This window comes from Aplysia californica, unplaced genomic scaffold (genome assembly GCF_000002075.1).
Source record: "Aplysia californica isolate F4 #8 unplaced genomic scaffold, AplCal3.0 scaffold00165, whole genome shotgun sequence".
NCBI lineage: Eukaryota > Metazoa > Mollusca > Gastropoda > Aplysiida > Aplysiidae > Aplysia > Aplysia californica.
In genome coordinates, this window is record NW_004797435.1 from 603,452 (window position 1) to 623,499 (window position 20,048).

Genomic DNA, 20,048 nt, shown 5'->3' on the forward strand with positions numbered 1-20,048 from the left:
GGGGGTAGAAAAAAAGGAGGGGAGAGGGTTATTCCCAAGTAGATGTAATCTTGTCAGACCAACGGTGCACACGTGTGTGCAGGTTATGTGGGGACTCCAGCGGTCGAGTGGTTAGTGGATTCAGACTCTCAAGTCATGTCATGCGAGTGTCGATGACACTGGGTTTAGGTGGGTGGTCACTGGGGTGTGTCCTTGAGCAAGACTCAACAAATTTAACTAATAAAGCAAATTAAAAGAAAACAGTGTGCTACAAAGTGGCGACCAATATAGCAATAGCATTTTTGTTAAATTATCTGTATTGGTGTAATATTGTGTCTTTGATATTCTTTGTATGCATATTAATGTATTTAGATAATGATGGATGGATGGATGGATGGACGGATAGATGTGTGTGTGTGTGTGTGTGTGTGTGTGTGTGTGTGTGTGTGTGAGAGCGGATGTGTGTGACTCAAATTTCCTCTTCGAAATAGTGGTGCATTTATTTATGATTCACGAGATGGCTATGTGCAGTCCTGTACTTGTACTTTCTGCTCTTGACAAATAATAAGACGTGTATTTGTTTATATAATCTTTTGCTGTAAAACACATTGACCATTCATCAGGTGGAAACGTACCACATAAATGTGATCCGTGAGTCCCATTGTCATCATTGTATTATTATTATTGATTGATATTATCATAACCATTGTTTTTAATACTTTTATTATTTATAACATAATTTTCATCCTAATCATTATCTTACCTCATACTCTCAAGTCATTATGATATATTTAAAAATAATAATGATGCTGATTATCATATTTTAATTTAAAACATTCTCTTGTGATCATGACATAATTTCACATGGATGAATTTCATAATATAATCAAGATGTTAATATATGGTCGCTTTTGTGTAAGGACAAGTGGGCTAACCTAGATTTCGGGGGTTTCCAAAAATCTTGACCTACATCAAAAGTGAGCATTGCCCTACCTATAGGAGAAGTTTGGAGTCATTGGTGGGTATATTTGTTTGGTTATAGAGAAAACTCTTCTTGTCTTTTAAAGAAACTAAACAAGGGTTCAAAAACTTTACCTTCGATTTTCTCAAAACAGGATTTTTCGGGATGGCCCCCTTGTGCATAAACGCGACCAATATGTGGATTTGCTGATGTTTTTAATTTTAGTAAGTGTTTTTTGGTACTTTCAACCCAATAAGGTAATGTAGTGCCGGAGATTAAAGGTATAACAAAAGAGTAACAAACACAAAAAAGGAGGAGAGATAAGGACGACAGATGGTTGATTGGAAAGAAAAAGCAAACCACATCAGAGCATCCGCCAACCACCCAAGAAGATTTGTTGTGGATATCAAGTTGGCATGATGACGGCCACATTTTGCCAGCATGCAGATTACTGCTATACTAGCACCAAAAAGAAGAAATATAACAAGCAGACCACACATGAGCAGCCACCAAGCCGCCTGCAAATATAGATACATGTCTTTGCTGTACTGTGTGCCCACATCTTTCACACCCGTCCTCTCCCTCTTCACCAAATCTTCTAAACTGGTTCCCAATGATTCACAGCTCCTGACACCTATCCATGTACTTGACTTCGATGTTGTCTAAGGCTTCACTATGACTGTCGTGTAAAGGCAAAGCTCTTTGTCTTGTGTGCAGAGATGACAATTCGATTCAAGTACCATCGTTTTTTTACTGGCATGTGCCCAAAACATCTCAGGTTGGTCCTGACTGGAAGGGTCTGAGCACAACACTAGAAGTGACATCTGAATACTCACACAGAGATGTCAGGAAAAGAAGACTGGACACAGAAAAAGTGCATAAAAAAGAAACAATACAGAAATGTCAAGGAACCAAGAAATGGATAAAACCTACTAACAATAACAACGCCCTCCAATGCTGATAGAAAGAGACAAAGAAAGAAAACAAACAGCGAACAAAATTTCCTGGACATCGTCATAAATTTAATGAGAACATATTTCATATCAAGAAGAATTTCAAACACCAGCACCCAACACTCCACACAGTCGTCCACAGACACAACCTGTAGTCACAGCCTACAGACATACAGTCTTGCATGCACATAGCAAACTGATTTTCGGGTCTCAAAATTTGTTCTTATATACGCAAGTATATTCTTTGTAGTTAAATACATAGTGAAATATGTACATACTGGAAAGATTTTTGCTTCCTGCGAATTTCGCTATGTGAATGCTAGACTGTAATTCCCAGTTACAGTCAACAGATACAGTCTGCCCATTCACATGTCTGTAGACCACAACACATTCACCAACACTCAACAGCCAGAACAAAATCATTTTAGCCCAGCAGAATTTTTTAAACAAAAAATGGGAGCTTACCTCAGACTGTCATCAGATTGGGACATAACTTAGACATTTATATGAAGATCAGTTACACAAACACTTCATGTCTTAGCATGAATCACATCTGTCTGTTACATGTATGGGACTGTCATAAGATCAGAAAAACCTTGTGACATCCAACATTTGAAAATCCTCAGACACACAGCTGCACTTATAAGAACTTAACGAGACACTTGAGTAGGGTAAACAGTTTCTGTACATAAGATAGTTACAATTGACAGCAAAAAAGAGACACAGACAAAAAGAATGCTTTTACTTGCCACAGTGAGGACACTTGGATAAAATAAGAACCGTTTCAAAAGAGAGTACAGTAGTCTCCGCCTAAACGCACGGTGCTCGGGAGGGCTCCTTAGCGTGTGTTTATACAGAGCGTGCGTTTACATGAACCTTTGCATGGGGAGGAAGGGATGCAGTGATCTCAATTCCTTATTACTCTAGCGATCTCCGTTGGAGGAGGGGGTCATTTTGGCAGATAATGTGACGACAGGTGACTGTTTTGTGAAGGATTCCCCGACAGGAGTTAAGAATACAAAGGCATCAGGCCTAGATCTACATCTAGATCTAACTAAACATTACACGCAGTTACTCAAACTCAAACACCAGTTAGAAACCTTCTCTCAAAGATACATTTCCAGTGACCAATCAAAAAACATTTCAGTCCCCCCCCCTAATCCCACCTCCACCCCCAACCCCCAACATAACCGACCAGCCCTAGACCGACACTTATGCGTCAGTGAAAAGTAGGGTGTGTGTAAACGCTGTCCATCACTCTCTTTGTACGGCGGGAGGGGCACTCTCACCAAATATCGGGTTTTCTAGTAAATTTTAGGCTTTTCATTTGCAGGCTGTGCAGGTTGTAGTGAAAATTTACCCTTGCCAAGAATAACTTGTCGGCGTGTTTCGCGGATCGGAGCGTGCGTTTAGAAGGAGTGACCGAGCGTTTGTACATCTAAATTATATAGTAAAAAAACTCGTCCGATGACGAAAGCGTGCATTTGAGCGGAGCGTGCTTTTAGGCGGAGACTACTGTACATCATAAACAACCTGTACGTAGGCATGAACGCCGTCCACACTGCTGATTCCTTTTCATTTGCGGATCTCTTTTTTGAAAAAAGCAACAATAAACTTTTAAAAGTACCAAAGATGCAACAAGATCCAATTTCATGGTTTAAAAAATAGAGAGAATTTTTGCTTTGTTTCTATACATTGATGTAAACCATCTTTGACATAAACAGATAAGACTAATTAAAACGAGATATCAAAGTATGGAAATTTGAAAGTGCTAAAGTCTATCTGTATCACAGATAAATATTATTTAAAAACAAAAAGTGCACAAAACCTCATGCTTTCACAAAAGAATCTAAAATTTTACTGCTCTGACCCCCCCCCCCTTCCCAATCAATCATAAGAAAATTACCATATATTGAAAATCCCCAGTAGTCAAAACAATGACATGCTGAGACAAAAAGAACCACATAATTGTCTTCTACCACAACACAGGAGACAAAACCCCGACAGAAACAAAAATTAGTTACATGTACTTTCGCACCGGTGCAGTCACAAATATAGATTATGCAGCCTGAACTAGCTGCAAGAACTCATCATGGTCATAAAGCTAACGTGTCATAATGGCGAAACAAGGAGAACACGCCCCGATAGGTTTATTTAAATAATATTGGCATGCTGGGAAATCTGACAACAGCACCATAAAGGCACGGCACATTCCTGACCTTTGAAGAAACATATTCTGTCGGAAAGATACTAACATGCTGCTGGGAATGTGCGAACGAGACACAAGCTATACCGGTATTCAAAATGTGTACATTGCGCGAAAAGTTTTTATCTTACTCTTTCAAGAGTTCATTAAATGTAGACCCCAGGGAAAACCGTGTTTGCAACAAACAAATTATTGTTGGCACTGCATTTTTTCCGCATAATACTATGAACTGTTGCTGTTCAATCTCTGTACAGCTGTATTAAGTGAGTCATGAGCATGTCACTATGGCCTTTTTTTATAGAAATAGTATTGGTGGACTAAATGTCTCTAGCCAAACAATAGAATAGTTCAATAAAGACATCAAAAATAGAAAATTGTGACATGCAATTTTTACCCCAGTACTTACTTGCATCGCTAACCTCATCACTGAGACATTTCACTAAAAACAAAACCACCCAGACCATGTTTTCCTTCAATGAAAACCAAGGATCTATCTAGTTGCAAGACAGGACAGAATCTTTAAGACAAATCAAGCATTTTGTAAGTGTGAGGAGGTCAAAAGTGACCATTTACACAAAATATGCCCTGCATTGAAAGTATTTATTCCATTATGTGAGAGTTCACATCTTACCAGTCCATGTTGCTGTGACACCTCACTTTCAACAGAGTTACCTCAATGTTGTCTTCACCCAGTAAAAATAAAGGTGTCTATTTGACACAGAGATTATAAAGATGTGTATCGGAGTTAAAACATTGTATCTCATCAAACTCAGCACAAGAAGTATCATAAAATGGAATTCACAAGATTAAAGTTTGATAAATGCGTTGACACAGCTACTTTGAGTATTGACATTCAAAGTGATCTATCAGGAAAAAATTTTTAAATTTCAGCTTAAATGAAACAGTACTCACTTCTGTGGTATTATGTTTGATATGGAGACAAAGGACAAACAAAATAAGAAAAAATAAAGATTTATGCAACATTACATCTGGCTAGGCATGGAAGGCAGTAAAATCATGATAACATCTCGTGTGCGGTCTTCTATTACTACAGACATGTCTTTTCACAAACAAAAAATATCATTTCACAAATAGGTGTAAATGAGAACTTTTCCAAACCCGCATACTCAAGCAGAAATTGTTAACAATTATCGAGTCTGCACGTACAAAGAGGGGAACAATATTATCTACTGCTATCTCCTCCGCAGGAAGAATATTATGCCCAGGGCTAAGGAAAACACGGAGGCCAGGTACAGGTCCCACTCTGGTCCCAGGAACTGGACGGGGTCCAGCAGTTTCAAAACAGAGTTGATTCCTTCAAACTGTGAACAAAGAGAATTGTTCGTCAAAGAAGACAAATGTAGAAAATTAAAATCAGAATGAACATACATACAAAGAGGAGTTTTCTTAATCCTGCTGATGCTAACTCAAGTAACTGGGTTACTGGTAGATGCGCTTACCTAGGACAACAACGATGGACCTCAGAGCAAAGGCAGTTGTGTAACTCGCCTTAATTTTCGATCACTGGAACCTATTTTGAAATGTGACTATAAAATGTTTTTATAAAGCGTCTGTAAATACATGTTAAACATGGTAAAATTCTGTTGTCTTGAGTGTCTTTAGTGGGTCATGGTTGAAAGCACAATCACTGATGTGATTCCTATATGATAAATCACCTTCACAGATGAATGCTCATACTATTGCCCACTCTGTGACTAGCTCATAAAGATAATCACTTATATTGTCAGCAAGACTATTACTTTAATTACTTGTCTGCATCCCCAGAGCACAAATTATGAGGAACAAAGAACAGGAAGCAAAGTATTCACACAATGTCAAAGGTACACAGAGAACCCCCCCTCTCCAAATATTACCAGAAAACTGATTACAACATCCTTTTGAAAAAAGTCATTGTGATATCTGACAATTTTCTGAAAGATAATTCCCAAGAAAAGTCTTGTAGATATAAGTTATATGTACAATATAACTTAGACCAAAAAAGAACAGTATAAAGTTATTTTTAAAATCACATTTAATCTGAGAACTATTCTTCTTCTGCATAACCCTGCTAAAATTCAAGAGGCAAACGACTTTAAATTTTCATCCCCAGTGATTTTTCAGTAGATGGCAAGGCAAGTAAAATCATCCGTTGCCTAACAAGCAGCCATTTTCTTAGAATTTACACTGACAAAAGTGGCTTCAGTTTTGGGTAGGAATAAATTTTTGGATTTTGCACCATTTGCAGCCCAAAACGCCACTTTCGAACTGCCAAGGGATCTATAACAAAATGAAACTTCCACACAAGGCCTCTGAAATTGTTCACCCTTATCTCAGAAGACTAGTGATCAACCTAATCTATCCAAGGATCAGGGGGATGTAGAAAATGTGAGAAAGAAACCGTAAAAAACAGTCACTGGTGGAGATTGAACTTTCCACAAACATCATATCTGTTGAGTTACTAAACCTCCACAGTCTGAGAGGTAGTTTCATTCAAACAAAGTTCTTTGTAGACAGAAATAGTATGTATAACATAAGTCAAATGAAGACATGACCATTCAAAAATTAGTTCTTAAAGTACATAATATTTAAGACCTGGTATGATTGAAAATGTGATGACTGAGCTGCATGACACTTTTTCTCTGTCATCCCCCAAAATACCAGGCTTTACATCTGTAAGAGAAAAATGGAATGGAAGTGAAAACTGATAAACAGTTGTAATAAAAGTTTTACCTCTTTACTAAATACATCTAGTCCATAGAAAATGCCTAGCTTGAATAAAGCCAAGGCCACTGGTATGTGAGCATCAATGCTGGTCTCTGCAGCCATGTCATAGAAACGTTTGGCTAAATGGACATCCTGGATGATAGAAATAAATATATTGGAAAACACAATTAGTTTTTAAAAAAATTTTCAGTAGCTGCTTTTACGGCGCTCGCAACTGCATAAGGTCAAATGAGCGTCAGAAGATTAGAGGTGTTACAAGAGAGCAACAAAAATAAAAAAGAAGGAGGGGAGATAAGGACGATAGATGTTTGATAGGAAAGAAGGAGCAAACCATACCAGAGCACCCGCCAACCACCCACAAAACACATTTAAGTGCTGGATATAAAAATAGGGTGAAGCAGTTCTTATGTATACTTATTGCTGACTTTTCCCCCCCCACTGAATGGTCAAATTCATCATTACACCAGGATGGTGCTATAGAGGGCCAATATATTATTAATCACCCACTAAAAGGATGCAACAGGCAAAAAAACTTTATGGGCACAAGTATAAATCAATGTTTAAAAAAATGTACTAATGGATAGCACATATTTTAACTCTTTGAACAAAATTCGTCCTTAAGTGGCATAAATAAATAGAGTGACATTTGTGTGGCATCATGGTGAAATCAAGCGTTTGTCAAATTGATATAATTAGAGAAACTGACCTTCTTTTGCCCGTTGCTTTATTTTCATCGAAGTTGTTGTTTATTTTTGTCTCAACACCTTTTATGCCTATTTAAAAACAAATCTCTGTGTGGATCTTAATGAAAAATGATCAAAGGCACACACACAAAAAAGTAAACTCCAGCTTTGGAAATCACAAAACTTTGGTGGTCATTTTCTTGCTATATTTACCTCCAATACCAGGTGACCCTGCCTCTTTCAACCGAAAGTATCTCGACTTATATTCAAGAGAAATGGGTACTTTTCATTAAAAGCAAGACAAATGAACAAGCTTTAAGATGATATCAATAACTTCAAATACTCAAAGACTGATGGGTGTCTGACTCCACCATGTTGTGACGCACTTTACCCCTTCACATGCCTCACCCTTACTCTACAAACATTTTTGTGACACTTATCTCTGTGCTTCAGTATCAATGAGACATTTCATTGTTCACAAAGTTAGGATGTACAGATGGTATTTGCTGGTTTCAAAAGTCCAAAGTGCTTAGCACTCTTATCTTTGCACGTGTCACTAGTTGCACAAAAAAGACAAGTGTAACTTAAATGAGAAGAGAGCAGGTAAAAAAGAGAGCAGAACTAAATACCTGCTTCAGACCTAGACCTCTCTCGTGCATGTAGCCCAGATTGAACATGGCCTGTGCGTTGTGCTGCTGCTCGGAGGCCATGCGGTAATGAGACGCTGCCGACTCATAGTCCACCTCTGTGCCCAGGCCATAGTAATGATAGTCTCCCATCTTCAGGCGTGCATGGGTAGAGCCTGGAAGAGGAGACACCATAACATAAAACATTAACTAATATCATGACAGCATGTGGATGACAAAAGACATTTTTCCACAGATAACACTTGGTACAAATAAAAGTAAGAGTACAAAACCATGTTTTGAAATGAACAAATAAAAGCATCATATAACACAAAGAGCTTTTGAAAGGATTCTAAAACAAAATCTGAGCCTTTCCTCAATTTTCCTTGGGGGCTCATCCATTTTCCAGGGGCACGTTATATAACAAAGACAGCATGTACTCCATTTACACACACACACATGCATGTAGGTACATTAGGCCCTATATCCAGTCAACAACATATCAGTGTGGCACTGGGGTACTGTGTGACTTAGGTATTTCAGTCTGTTCTTACTTACTTATATTTTCTCCTCATCGTATTCGCCTACATAAACTATGTAAAAATGAATCTTGTTTTGAGCCTGAGAAAAGGCCTAGAACCAGGATATCGACTGTAAAGAACCAGTCTGGTTGTTAAGATTTAAGACAAAAACCATTGCTCAAACTCAAAGTAGAGTAATAACTTGAAAGGCTCAAGTAGACCTATTCAGTGTGAGAGGTGTAAGAACTGTGGGAGGGCAAGAAGCAGTGACGCTGAAAATCTGCGAATCAGAACGCTAAAATATAGATTTACAATACATGTAGATTAATTTACTATCACCCATCCAATGAAACGCGAGCCCTTTAGTAAAAAAACACAGCATACAAGGTATGAGTATGACGGATCCTGATTCCACACAAGGCTTGCACCAACGTGCCTTTGCAGAGAGCTCTAGTAGTGATCAAAATTCGAAATACTAAAATTTGCTTCAAAGTTCAGTTTTTGCCATCCAGTGTTGTCTTCAACCCCTTCCCCCTCTCTCGAGTGCATAAAAAAAAAATCAATTATCCCCCCCCCCCTCATTCCGGAGTCATATTATACTTCGTAGCGCTCAGACTTTGAATCTTTGAATGAACTTTGGTGACCCCAACCATCGCCGGCACTCACAATGTGATGGAAACGCGCAGGTTCACCGGACGGTCATAATGGCTAGCCCAACAAGACGCTTGTGTAACTTTCTTTTCTTTCTTTTTTTTTTTTCGCAAGTGACAGCACAACCTGCATGTTACAAAAGTTGCGTTATCAGACTACTACCGGCAAATTTCTGGGTGGTAAAGAAAGCAAAAGCAGATCTTGATTTTCGCGATTGAGCTTCAGTATCACACACGTCACATACACTTCCACTTGCCGCCATAGCCGCCTGTTCGCGTGAAACGTACTCTCAGACAACTGGGGCAATTTACAGATTTCCTCAAATTCCCGAGGTATTCCAGGGTCGCGGTGATTTTTTCTAATTCCCGAGTAATTCCCGGGGCCTGGCAGTCACCTTGTATTGTCTATAAGCATTTATAATTTTCTATAAAAATTAATTGTTTTCAGAAAGGTTGTCTTGCTTCCAAGTTCACCCCATAAATCAAGCCCTGCTATTTAATACGCCTATCTCAGCAATCTGTTTCAAAAGGCAATCTAACACGTGGAAAGTGTACTGGCATCTTTGGTGTAATGGTAACTTTCTCCACCATCGCATTCAGAAGACGAGTTCCATTCCTGAGTGGGTCAGTTATTTCATCAAATCGCTATCTGTCACTGGGATATCGTATTCCATTCAGTCCTAGTGGGCCTTGAATGAAAAGTATGATTGCAGTAGCCTGCCCTTAAATTGTGGCCATGGGGGTATAAAGTATTAAAAAATCAATAAAATAATCAACTCCAGGTAAAGAATCAGAACAATTGCTTTACATGTACTCTGTCTAGTGTTTTGTATTTGGAAAGAAAACTGATGTACCAACTATATATTCAGCCACGGTCGTCTGATTATATGTATACAACACTCACACAATATGACACTGCCCATGATGAGATTCAACACTGACCTTGCGATGCAGCCCTGGAGTATTGTAGCAGAGCTCTCTGATGGGTCTCGTAGTTGCTGAACTTGGTGGTTGTCCCTGAGAATACCACACAAAAACTTTCTATAAACATGTTTTGGAGCATTTCACAAATTTTGGAAGACAACAACTTCAACATTCTCTTTCCCTTGTAAGAAGATTTTTACCAGTCTTGCCAACAACCACAGAAGCTTTCTTTGGAAAAATTTTGTCGCTTAAGGTTTTCATTTATGTGAAGGTAGACAGCCATGTGCCACAGGGGCATGAAATAATGATCAACACAATACTGAAGAGAAAGCTTGTCTTTCACCACATCAGCTTTTCAAAACATTCTTTTAAAATATTGAGAGCAACTGACTATTTTCTCGACCTAGATACAGATATGTTAGAAGTGTTATGATTATAAATTAACAAAAACACCATCAAACTCTAACATGCTTAGAATCAGGAAAAAATTTCAGTTCTTCCTTCCCTTTCCCTTCCCTATCCATAAACAATGTGGCAGGTACCTGTATCTAGGAGGTATGCCACATTGGACTGTGCAACCTCATAGCCAAGTTCTGCCAAGAACATGTACTTGACGATGGCCGTGTCGACACTCCCGTCTTGGTACATGCGATGAGCATCCATAAGCTGCTCCGACCAACGACCTCGCTCAGCCACATTTTTGAACAACTAAATCATGAAGACATCCAAAGAAAAAAGAAAAAAAGTAAAAACCATTTAGTAGTTCACATAACAATTAGCACGAAATTTCCTATTAAATGTAAAATCACACCATTCATTTGCTGAAAAACAATCTGAGGCATAATGGCACTCTTGATTATCTATCAAAGACAAAAGTAGGGGAATGGGTTCAAGTTCAACTTGTATCATGACACCATTCCAACATAAAGACTCATCTAAGAGCATCAATTTCTAAAAACTTGAATTCTCTCAAAGTCTAAAAAAGAGTAAGTAAAAAAATATCAAATTTTTTACTTTTTGCGACAAAAATCAAACTTTGCAACATTTCCAAGAATACACTCAAGACATAGGTTCCTCTGAAAACCTATAGAAGATTTCTTCTTTTCTACCCAGATAGGTTTCTAGTTACTGTAGTGCCAAATGAGTACATTCCTCTGTGCTCTCACCTCTACAGCAGTGTGACAGTTGCGAAGAACACCAGTGCCTGTTGCGTGCATTTGAGCCAAGTTGAAAAAGGCCAGAACATGGCCGTTCTGCGAGGCCATTGTGAAGTACTTGACGGCCATCTTGTAGTCTTTACGGACACCGTTGCCACCTGACACATAAATCAGACACTCATTACACTGCAAGCAAGTAATAAAGCAATAACATAAATAATGAACATTTAATAAAAGAAAAACACAATCCTTTTGCTGAAAAAGGACAAAAGACACTTGGAAATGATTCAAGGAACTTTGTGAAAGAAAATGCAAGTTATGAATCTAAAACACAAAGAATATTATCTTACCCTCCACCCACCCTCACACACACAACCCCCTTTCAATTCATCCCAGCCCACAAAATTTAGAAAGACTTACTAAAGTACATGATTCCCAGCTGAAGTTGACCGTCCACAGAGCCTTGATCTGATGCCAGTGAAAAGTATCGAAATGCCTTGCTACTGTCCTGAAACAAACCAAAAGACATCAAACTCTTTCTATACAACATTCTTGAAACAGACAATAGAATCATGAAAATCTCTAGACCCCATCTGACACTTGATGAAAGAGTAGAAGCTAAAAAGAAAGACACTGACCTGCACATGCAAATTCTGACCAGCGAGTACAAGGGGTAGATGTGCTATTGACAGACTATGGGATTCATTTCTGGTGTTTTCTGAGGAATAGTTAAGCCACACTGCTAAGTAGTCCTCAGTCTTCTAGCTGCAACCGGGTATCAGTATTTAACAAAAGAAGAATGCAAATACACGAGGAATGTGGATAGCATACTATAATGCTTAACCCTACCTGTACGTTGTGTTTTACTATCGTATCCATACGACGTGGGGAACTCTGTGCAACCACTTTCCAAAGTGGAAATTTACTCGTCAATCTGATCTGTACACTTTGCATAGCAGTGTGTCAAATGACTTTTCGAAAAATACTGAAAGTTTCAAAGAGACCTTCGTACTAGAAGTATTCTAAAATGTTAAGAATACAACCCCGAGGGTACAAAATGACCCCAGGGCGTATGGATAGGGTTAATGTCCTCTTCAGGTACAGAGATGGACAAAGGCTTTGCATTCATTTGATTGACCATTGGGTCTTTCTTTTCAGGGGAACCCAGATTGGCCATATAAGACTTTAAAGTGTCACTTAAACTATATCTTCTCATTCACTAGAAAAAGCAAAATATCAGTCAAACAAAAATATGCCTACACATTACTACACAAAAATATCTAACTCACTTTCTCATTTCTTCATGATCAAAGAATTAAACACATAGACCTGACTGACAGCCCTCATCCCCCCCCCCCCCCCCAAACCATCCCAATGAATAACACTTAACGGTATTAAAAAAAGTGCTTGCACAAAACATTACACTCTCGTAAAACAGACTCATTGTTAAAAAATGACAGTGTGACACAAACATTTTCATCAAAACATGGTAGTAAATTGTCCATGGCCTATACCCTGGTGCAGGGTGAGAAAGGCAATGATGATGATGGTAGTAAATGGTGGATGATGAGGAGAAACTTTACCTTCTCGATACCCAATCCATTTAAGTACATCATACCCAGGCCTGCCTGCCCAATATGGTTATTCTGTGGGGGGGAAATGAAATACAAATTTAACACACAAACATATTACATATAAAAAAGTATAAAACTCATTTCACTCAACATTGTAAGCATCTTCAATATATAAATCCTTTCCATAGATCAAACTGTACACACAAACCAAGGGTTGAGTGGTGCTTCCTCCCAGCCCCCAATGGACAGACTGTAACTTGTGCAACCATTCATTCCCATGAATAACGAAATGTCAGCGGAAAAAGAATAATAAATCAAAGAAAAGGGAGAAAATCACCTTCTCTGCGGACTTTTTGAAGAACTCAAATGCTGTATGATTGCTCTGCTTCACAACAGGACTTCCCTCTGAGTGCATCTGTGGAACAGAAGGAAGAAAATTTTTTCTATTGAAGACATTTGCACATGTTTTTCCACTGTTTTCTATAGAAAGTGTAACTCGTACATCCTACAAACCAAGTCCTCAGTATGCTTTGATTTTATCTGTCTTTTACTTTTTTTCCCAACAATTAACGACTAATACTGAGTTGATGTGCTTCTTATAAACTCTAATAAAATTCCACTGGGAAGTAGAATGAACAGACTCTATGCACAAAAAGGGTGTTCATATAGCTTGAAAACTACAATATCAAAATGATATCTTTTTGTGTCTCCTTGGATGAGCATTAGGAAATATGACTACAATGTTATTAAAAAATCAAGACATCTGTCAAATCAAAATGTTCTGAATAAACTCCAAGCAAATAGGCCTATATGTGTATGGTGTCCAGTAAATTGTAACCTACCTTTCCAAGATAGCCCATGGCATGAGCACTCCCTCCTTCAGCAGCAGTAGAGAAGTAGTGGAATGCTTGCTGGAAGAGAAAACAAAGCATTCAGATATGCTATCTGAGCCATTGCCAAAACGTGGGGAAAAACACATACATCTCACATTAGTGTGCATAAAATGTGATGCATTAGTATTTATTCCTCCAAAACTTATACATATGTTAAATATAGGATGTAGAACCTGCATTAGCAGTTTCAGACCCAGTGTCAGCTTTACAATCTTGAGTTTGTAAATTTTTTGCCAAAAATGTTCGTTTTTTTGTGATTCCTGGACTGTCATTTTGAGCACACCAATGCAAACTTCCAAGAATGTTCAAAATTTAGTATTTTGGGTGGTTTTTTTAAACCTGAGCTTTGATTCTATGCTATTTGTGATCGAGAAAGGTTCACTTGCTCAAGAAATTGGTTTATTTGTTTGCAAATAAACGAATAATTCGGATCACTTGTGAGTCAGTGGTGTCGTCACGGACTAGGTGTTTCAGAAAACACTAATATTTTTCAGTAGAACCACCACAGCTGGTTAAATCTTTTTGCTTTCCGTTGTTTATTCAATAGTTCAAAAGCTGCGAAGCGCGAAAGGAACATCGGGGTCCTAGATCTACAATTTCGGTTGGCTCTTTAACATTCGTCGTTAATGGCGTCACTTTGCGACGTACCGGAAGTCCGAATTTTAGCCTATTTTGTTTTGAACGGATCATCAACAGTGCCCGGATATAATTGTTTTCTTGAGTGACTTCCCCTTATCCACTTCCCCAGAACAGCGGAAGCAACGGGGGAAAGAGAAAAACGAAAGTAGTCATTGCCGTCACCCTCCGGTTACGCACAAGAATCTTGCGTTGAATGTGACGTACTGGACTGTTTTGCCTGTTTTTAGGCTACCCTATTGAATATTTTAGTGAAATTGCAGTGTTTACATTGGATTCCTGGAACAAGAGTGTGATGGGTGAACAAACTTCGAGAGATGGATCATATCTGTGGTTATAGATTGAGCTTTTGTGCTTAGTGATGACGTTTGGGGTGTCGTCATGCAGCCGTACAAGACTGACTGACGTACTAGAAATTACATTGTCCTAAGAACAAACATTTTTTATGTCATGTGTGCTCTTTTTACTCAAACAAATAGACAAACAAGTCCTTGTTTATCTGTCTAACTCAAAAGTGCACATTTGTTCTTTGTTGGCATGATATGCCTTTTTCCAATACATTGTGTCATCATTGTTATGTACAAGTAGTATTTTTCATAATTGCTAATATCAATAAGTTTTCAGCATATATTTCATACATGATGCAAGATACATTTAGAAACAAAATATTCCTTTATTGATCTGTGTATCTCATAGTGCAAATTTGTTCTTTGTAGGCATGATTTTACCTTTTCCCAGTATGTTTTGTCATCACTGTTATGTACGAGTACTGTTTGTCATAATTAGCAACGTAACTGTGATTGTCTACTGTCTTTGATATGACCTGATATCTGTTTCAAAGCAAAAGAAACCTCTCCTGGTTTTTAAAAAAATTCTTAAAGTGTGCATTTCTCTCTGGAGGCATGACTTTGTCTTTTCCTGTACATTGTGTCATCATTGTTATGTACAAGTCGTGTTTGTCATCACTGTTATGCACAAGTCAGCCCCATTGATTTTGTGCTTTTGCCTCATATTAGTTAAAAAATTGTTTTACACAAGTGTTTTTCTGGTGCTGAGGCTTTGATAACTGTATTTGTACAGCCTTTCACTATTATGATGTGTTGTCAATGATAATGTCCAATGTGTATCCTTTCTTGTACATAACAATGATGACATGTTCTGTGCATTGCGTCATTGTTACAATGCTTGTCATTCATATTACCATTATGAATGGAGTTCATAGTGTACAAAGTGTTTGTTTACTAAACAAATGGAATTCAAAGTCTATAATTTGCCTTGCTGCTTATCTGTTTTTGTCATCACTGTTACATACAAGAAATACAGTGGTTGCCAAACCAATAGACCCATATCTCCAAAACCCTACATCTCCTTGCTCTGATACTCTAGGAATATGAGCTCTAAATGTCAATCTGAGACTGACATAAAAGGAGTCAAATTGGTAAGAAAAAAATTTTGGAACCACTGAGTCTCAAGAGAGTCTCACGTTTTGGCAATTGCTCATCTGTTTTAACCTTATTCTTATTTGTGTACTATTGTAATAAATATTTTGCTTTGATACTTGCAACTTTAGAATAAAATAAATATTTTGAAAGTAAATTGCATTAAAATCTGCAAAACATATCTGTTAAACAGGTGATGACATTGTCAACCTGCTTTCCCTAGCATAGTGGCACGTGTTATTCTTAAAATATCAAAGCCACAAGGGAAGACCCCCCCCCCCTCCCCATCTTGCACTCTGTCTATGACATATTTATTTTTAAAATAACTTACTCCCCCGCCCCCTCCCCTAAAAAAAATGAGGAAATACTGAGCCTGGTAGTTATGTCACTTCAGCAGAAAACATAAAATGAAAATTGACAACTGCACAAATAAGGAAGAAGTAAAAGTTAAACCCAAAACAAAACATAGCCCTCACTTCATGATTTATTTGAACTCCTTTGCCTCCTTGGTAGTACAGAGTGCCCAGGACAACCTGTGGACAATACAAGTACACCATTAGATCAATACAGTTAGACCATTCAATTACTGGAGGTTATACAAGCAGATGGTTCAATCAATACGAGCTGACTGTTCAACCAATACCAATAGACAAATCAATACAGACAGACCATTAAATCAACACGAAAGGACCATTAAATCAATACATGTAGGTTATTAGCTTTTCCTATCAGATCATTTTCCCCCAAATGACAAAGTCTTTTTTATTATATGACGGTAATCAGAAAAGAGATAATATAATTTTTTCTTCAAAACTTTTAGAAAAACTGGAATGTATTTATAACACACCAGAATGCAGGGAAATTAATTTTCGATCAAACAGTACAAATAAGAACACTAATCTGAATATCAATCAATAATGATTTGGGAGAGCCTGAAAGCAAGACTGTTTTAATACAAAATGCGGCTCGCCGTAAGGAATGTATCGAACAACACATTTTCTCTCAAACTATTCTGCAGTGCTTCCACCAGCTGAAGCTGAAAAGTAAGGAAAATTTTGCTGAGGGTCTGGGACAGCGTCCTGGTGTGGGTTGAGGAGGTGAAGCCCCGAAGAAATTGAAATTAAGTGCTTTTAGAGGGTTGAAAATGGCATTTGAAGAGATTGCCTACAACCCATAACATTTATTTTTTCACCAACATTTTGTCTTGTTCGATTTCTTCACCTACATATCTGTCCATTGCTGGCAATGTTTAAAAGCAGGTTCCCCTTCCATTGCTACTATAATTCAATTAATTTGTCATCGCACCATTGATAGAAGGCAAACCTGGGAATAATGAATAGATATGTACTTTCACAACACAGTTACCCAGAGTATACCCTAATTTTCCTCAATTTTCACGTCTCAATGTCACATGTCACACTTGATTTTAGTAGTTTTAGCAAAAATTTATTTCATCGCGGCCCTTATCGCGTTCCTGTGCCATAGAAGCTTCGCACTGATAATTTCTCGGGATCTGGACATGATTGCGAAAAAGTTTCTTTCTGACAGTAAATTTCTGTCTAAGATCACAAGTTAATTTACTTGATCAACGTGCAGATTGTGCAGATTTTCCGGCCGTGGCAACAATCCGCAGACAGACAGAAGGAATGAGAGAATGATAGAAAGGACAAAAGTGGCACAAAAAGTTCCCCAGATTTTGATCAATCTGCAGGTAAAACTGTACTGCCGACCAACCCACAATGAATGCATGGGGCATCGCGGAATAATGGCTGATTGAAGGAAATGCGCAATCTGGCAGGTTTCGATAACATTAACTTATTGCAGAGAAAATTACCGTAAATATCCGTAACTTATACAAGACGATACAAAGGCGAGTCTGGATCTTTTGCTATGGAATTTCGGTGGTCCTACGCTATCGCAGTTTTTTACGGAGGGAGTAGATAATGACGGAGGAATAAATACGGAACTGGAAGAAAGTACGGATTTCCGTAAAAATATGGAAAGGTGGAAGCACTGTATTCTCAACGCAGGTACTGTACTTCTACTATATTTGTTGCAAGCGACTGGAAAGGTGCTCTGTTAGGAATTTCAGGGCATTAGTTTTACTTCAACTACAGAGAAGATCCACAAGACACTAGTCATTCAGTGCTAAGAGAGAGCAAAACAGACAGAAACAACATAGAGAAAGTGAAGAAGTAAGGCCTGCAAGTGGCATCCTCCAACCACCTATCACCAATGGACTCATTTATTGCTGCTTATAATTTAAGTAGAACAGATGCTGAATTTTCAGCTGTGACCAGAGATAAACATGGCGCATGTTCACCAAACAGAGCCTGGGGAGATATGGGGCTTTAATAAAACCCCTTTTTATCATGTTCAGTAAAAAAAAAAAGCCCAACTTTGTTCTTTCATGTTTGACGATAAGTATTGCAGGGTCTGGTAAAAAAAACAACAACTCCAAAAACATGTTATGGAACCTGAAAGCAAGTATAAATTCATCTCTCCGAAAAACAAGCAAAAATTAGCAACTTACTGGAAAAGTGCTTAAAAAAGATCCAAAACATTAAACTTTCTGGATGCTATTCACAAGTTTGCTGTACATTAATGATGATCACCTGAGCCTGCTGGTCTCCCTTGTCAGCTAGGAAGTGGTAGTACTGAAGTAGGTCGTCGTCCAGCAGAGGGCTGTTGCTGGTGCCCTGGTTCTCTGCCTCCTCCTGGAGACGGATTCTCTGCACCACCGGACCTCCTGCCAGGGTGACAGCATCTGCCACTGGAGGAAGAGAGATTTTAAGATTTCAAGGTGATTTTATTGATTTGAAAGGCCTTTGGCCCACAGACCCACACATTATAACATTTGACTCTGCAAATACATAAATAGGAGCAGCACATCAGGGCCTGTACGCAAGTCGGTCCTTAATAGTCGGCTAACGCGTTTATCCCCCATACGGGCATTTAGGCAGAAAAAATCTGTACGCACATCAATCTGGTTAGCCTATTCTATACACACTTTCGCGTTTTAAATTATCGCACCTCTGGGGGTCCCAGAGCGGACCTAAATGCGTGCAAATAAATAAAAACAAATTTGATTTGTCCCCTATGATTTACGATATCACTTCTTCGTAGAGCACTGGTGCTGGCCCTCCGCCCGTTTTCGCCCCATCTCTCTTTTTGTTGAGAACTGACGCTGTCCATTTCTCTTTCAAATCCGGTACAGTTCGCACTGCGGCGCCAGATGCGTTCACCTTCGATGTTATTCTTTGTCACATCTCTTTCTTCATCTCACTGGTTAAGGTGGCGCTGCGGCTGCTGCAAAGGGTCACATTTTCTACTTGCAGCTCTTCAAGTAGTTTTTGAATTTCCTCACCACTGTTCGCTTTTCTGACCCTTTTCGCGACTTTCTCCGCAGTGCAGCACAGTTCATAAACTCCCGCGGGTAGTTAGAAACCGAATGTCCGAAAGCACACAGTGATAGCGGAGCGGGTTTTCCCAGTAATCTATAAATATCTCACCTTGAACTTTGCGTTTAGCTACACATTTCTGTTTAGTGCGATGTGCATACAAAATCTGGTTAAGGTTTATACGCGGAAAGGGCCCGTATAGCTAACCGTGATTAAGCTCTAAATGCGTTTAAGTTAACCGGTTCTGACGTGCATAAAGGCCCAGACATACATAACAGGAGACTGAAGCACAGTTACACCTGCTCTAATGGCCACCTGTCAAAGATAATCACCTGTACAAACAACCACTTCATACCGTGTGTTGCTTTATACTAAAATCACACGGTACAAGATGTCTACCTGTCTATGACAATCGCTGTTCTCCTCAATATCTGGCTGTCTTGGAGAATTTTGACTGTATCAAAACCAAATCTGCCAATTCTTCTGTGACCACAAACAGGAGTTTTCCTCAAAATACTCCCCAAAATTTGGAGTTTGGAAAAGATTGGAGTCTCCAGAACCCAAGTAGATTCCAATAACTTTTCAAACTGATAGTGGCACAAAAACATGTACCAGTATTGCAAATACTGAGGAAAAAAAAGCAAACAAAAACGTGTATTTTCACGTCATTTACAATAAGTTGCACTTAATCAAAGATAGTACATAATAAGATAGTTCACTC

At 38.6% G+C, this 20,048-nt stretch overlaps 1 protein-coding gene across 2 annotated transcripts in view; it reads right to left on the reverse strand.

The window, feature by feature from the left end:
- Nucleotides 1–1,940: 1,940 nt before the first annotated feature.
- Nucleotides 1,941–20,048, reverse strand: part of LOC101859404 (protein sel-1 homolog 1) — a 31,163-nt gene continuing 13,055 nt past the window's right edge. For both annotated transcript variants that reach the window (XM_005097852.3, XM_005097851.3), the window contains exons 9-20: nucleotides 18,542–18,699; nucleotides 16,403–16,459; nucleotides 13,801–13,869; nucleotides 13,296–13,373; nucleotides 12,968–13,030; nucleotides 11,805–11,892; nucleotides 11,394–11,542; nucleotides 10,770–10,935; nucleotides 10,246–10,320; nucleotides 8,136–8,308; nucleotides 6,830–6,955; nucleotides 1,941–5,421 (exon numbers count right to left, since the gene is read on the reverse strand). In XM_005097852.3, the coding sequence (XP_005097909.1) occupies nucleotides 5,293–5,421; nucleotides 6,830–6,955; nucleotides 8,136–8,308; nucleotides 10,246–10,320; nucleotides 10,770–10,935; nucleotides 11,394–11,542; nucleotides 11,805–11,892; nucleotides 12,968–13,030; nucleotides 13,296–13,373; nucleotides 13,801–13,869; nucleotides 16,403–16,459; nucleotides 18,542–18,699 (1,331 nt within the window). In that variant the 3' untranslated portion in view covers nucleotides 1,941–5,292. The remainder of the gene's footprint in view (nucleotides 5,422–6,829; nucleotides 6,956–8,135; nucleotides 8,309–10,245; nucleotides 10,321–10,769; nucleotides 10,936–11,393; nucleotides 11,543–11,804; nucleotides 11,893–12,967; nucleotides 13,031–13,295; nucleotides 13,374–13,800; nucleotides 13,870–16,402; nucleotides 16,460–18,541; nucleotides 18,700–20,048) is intronic.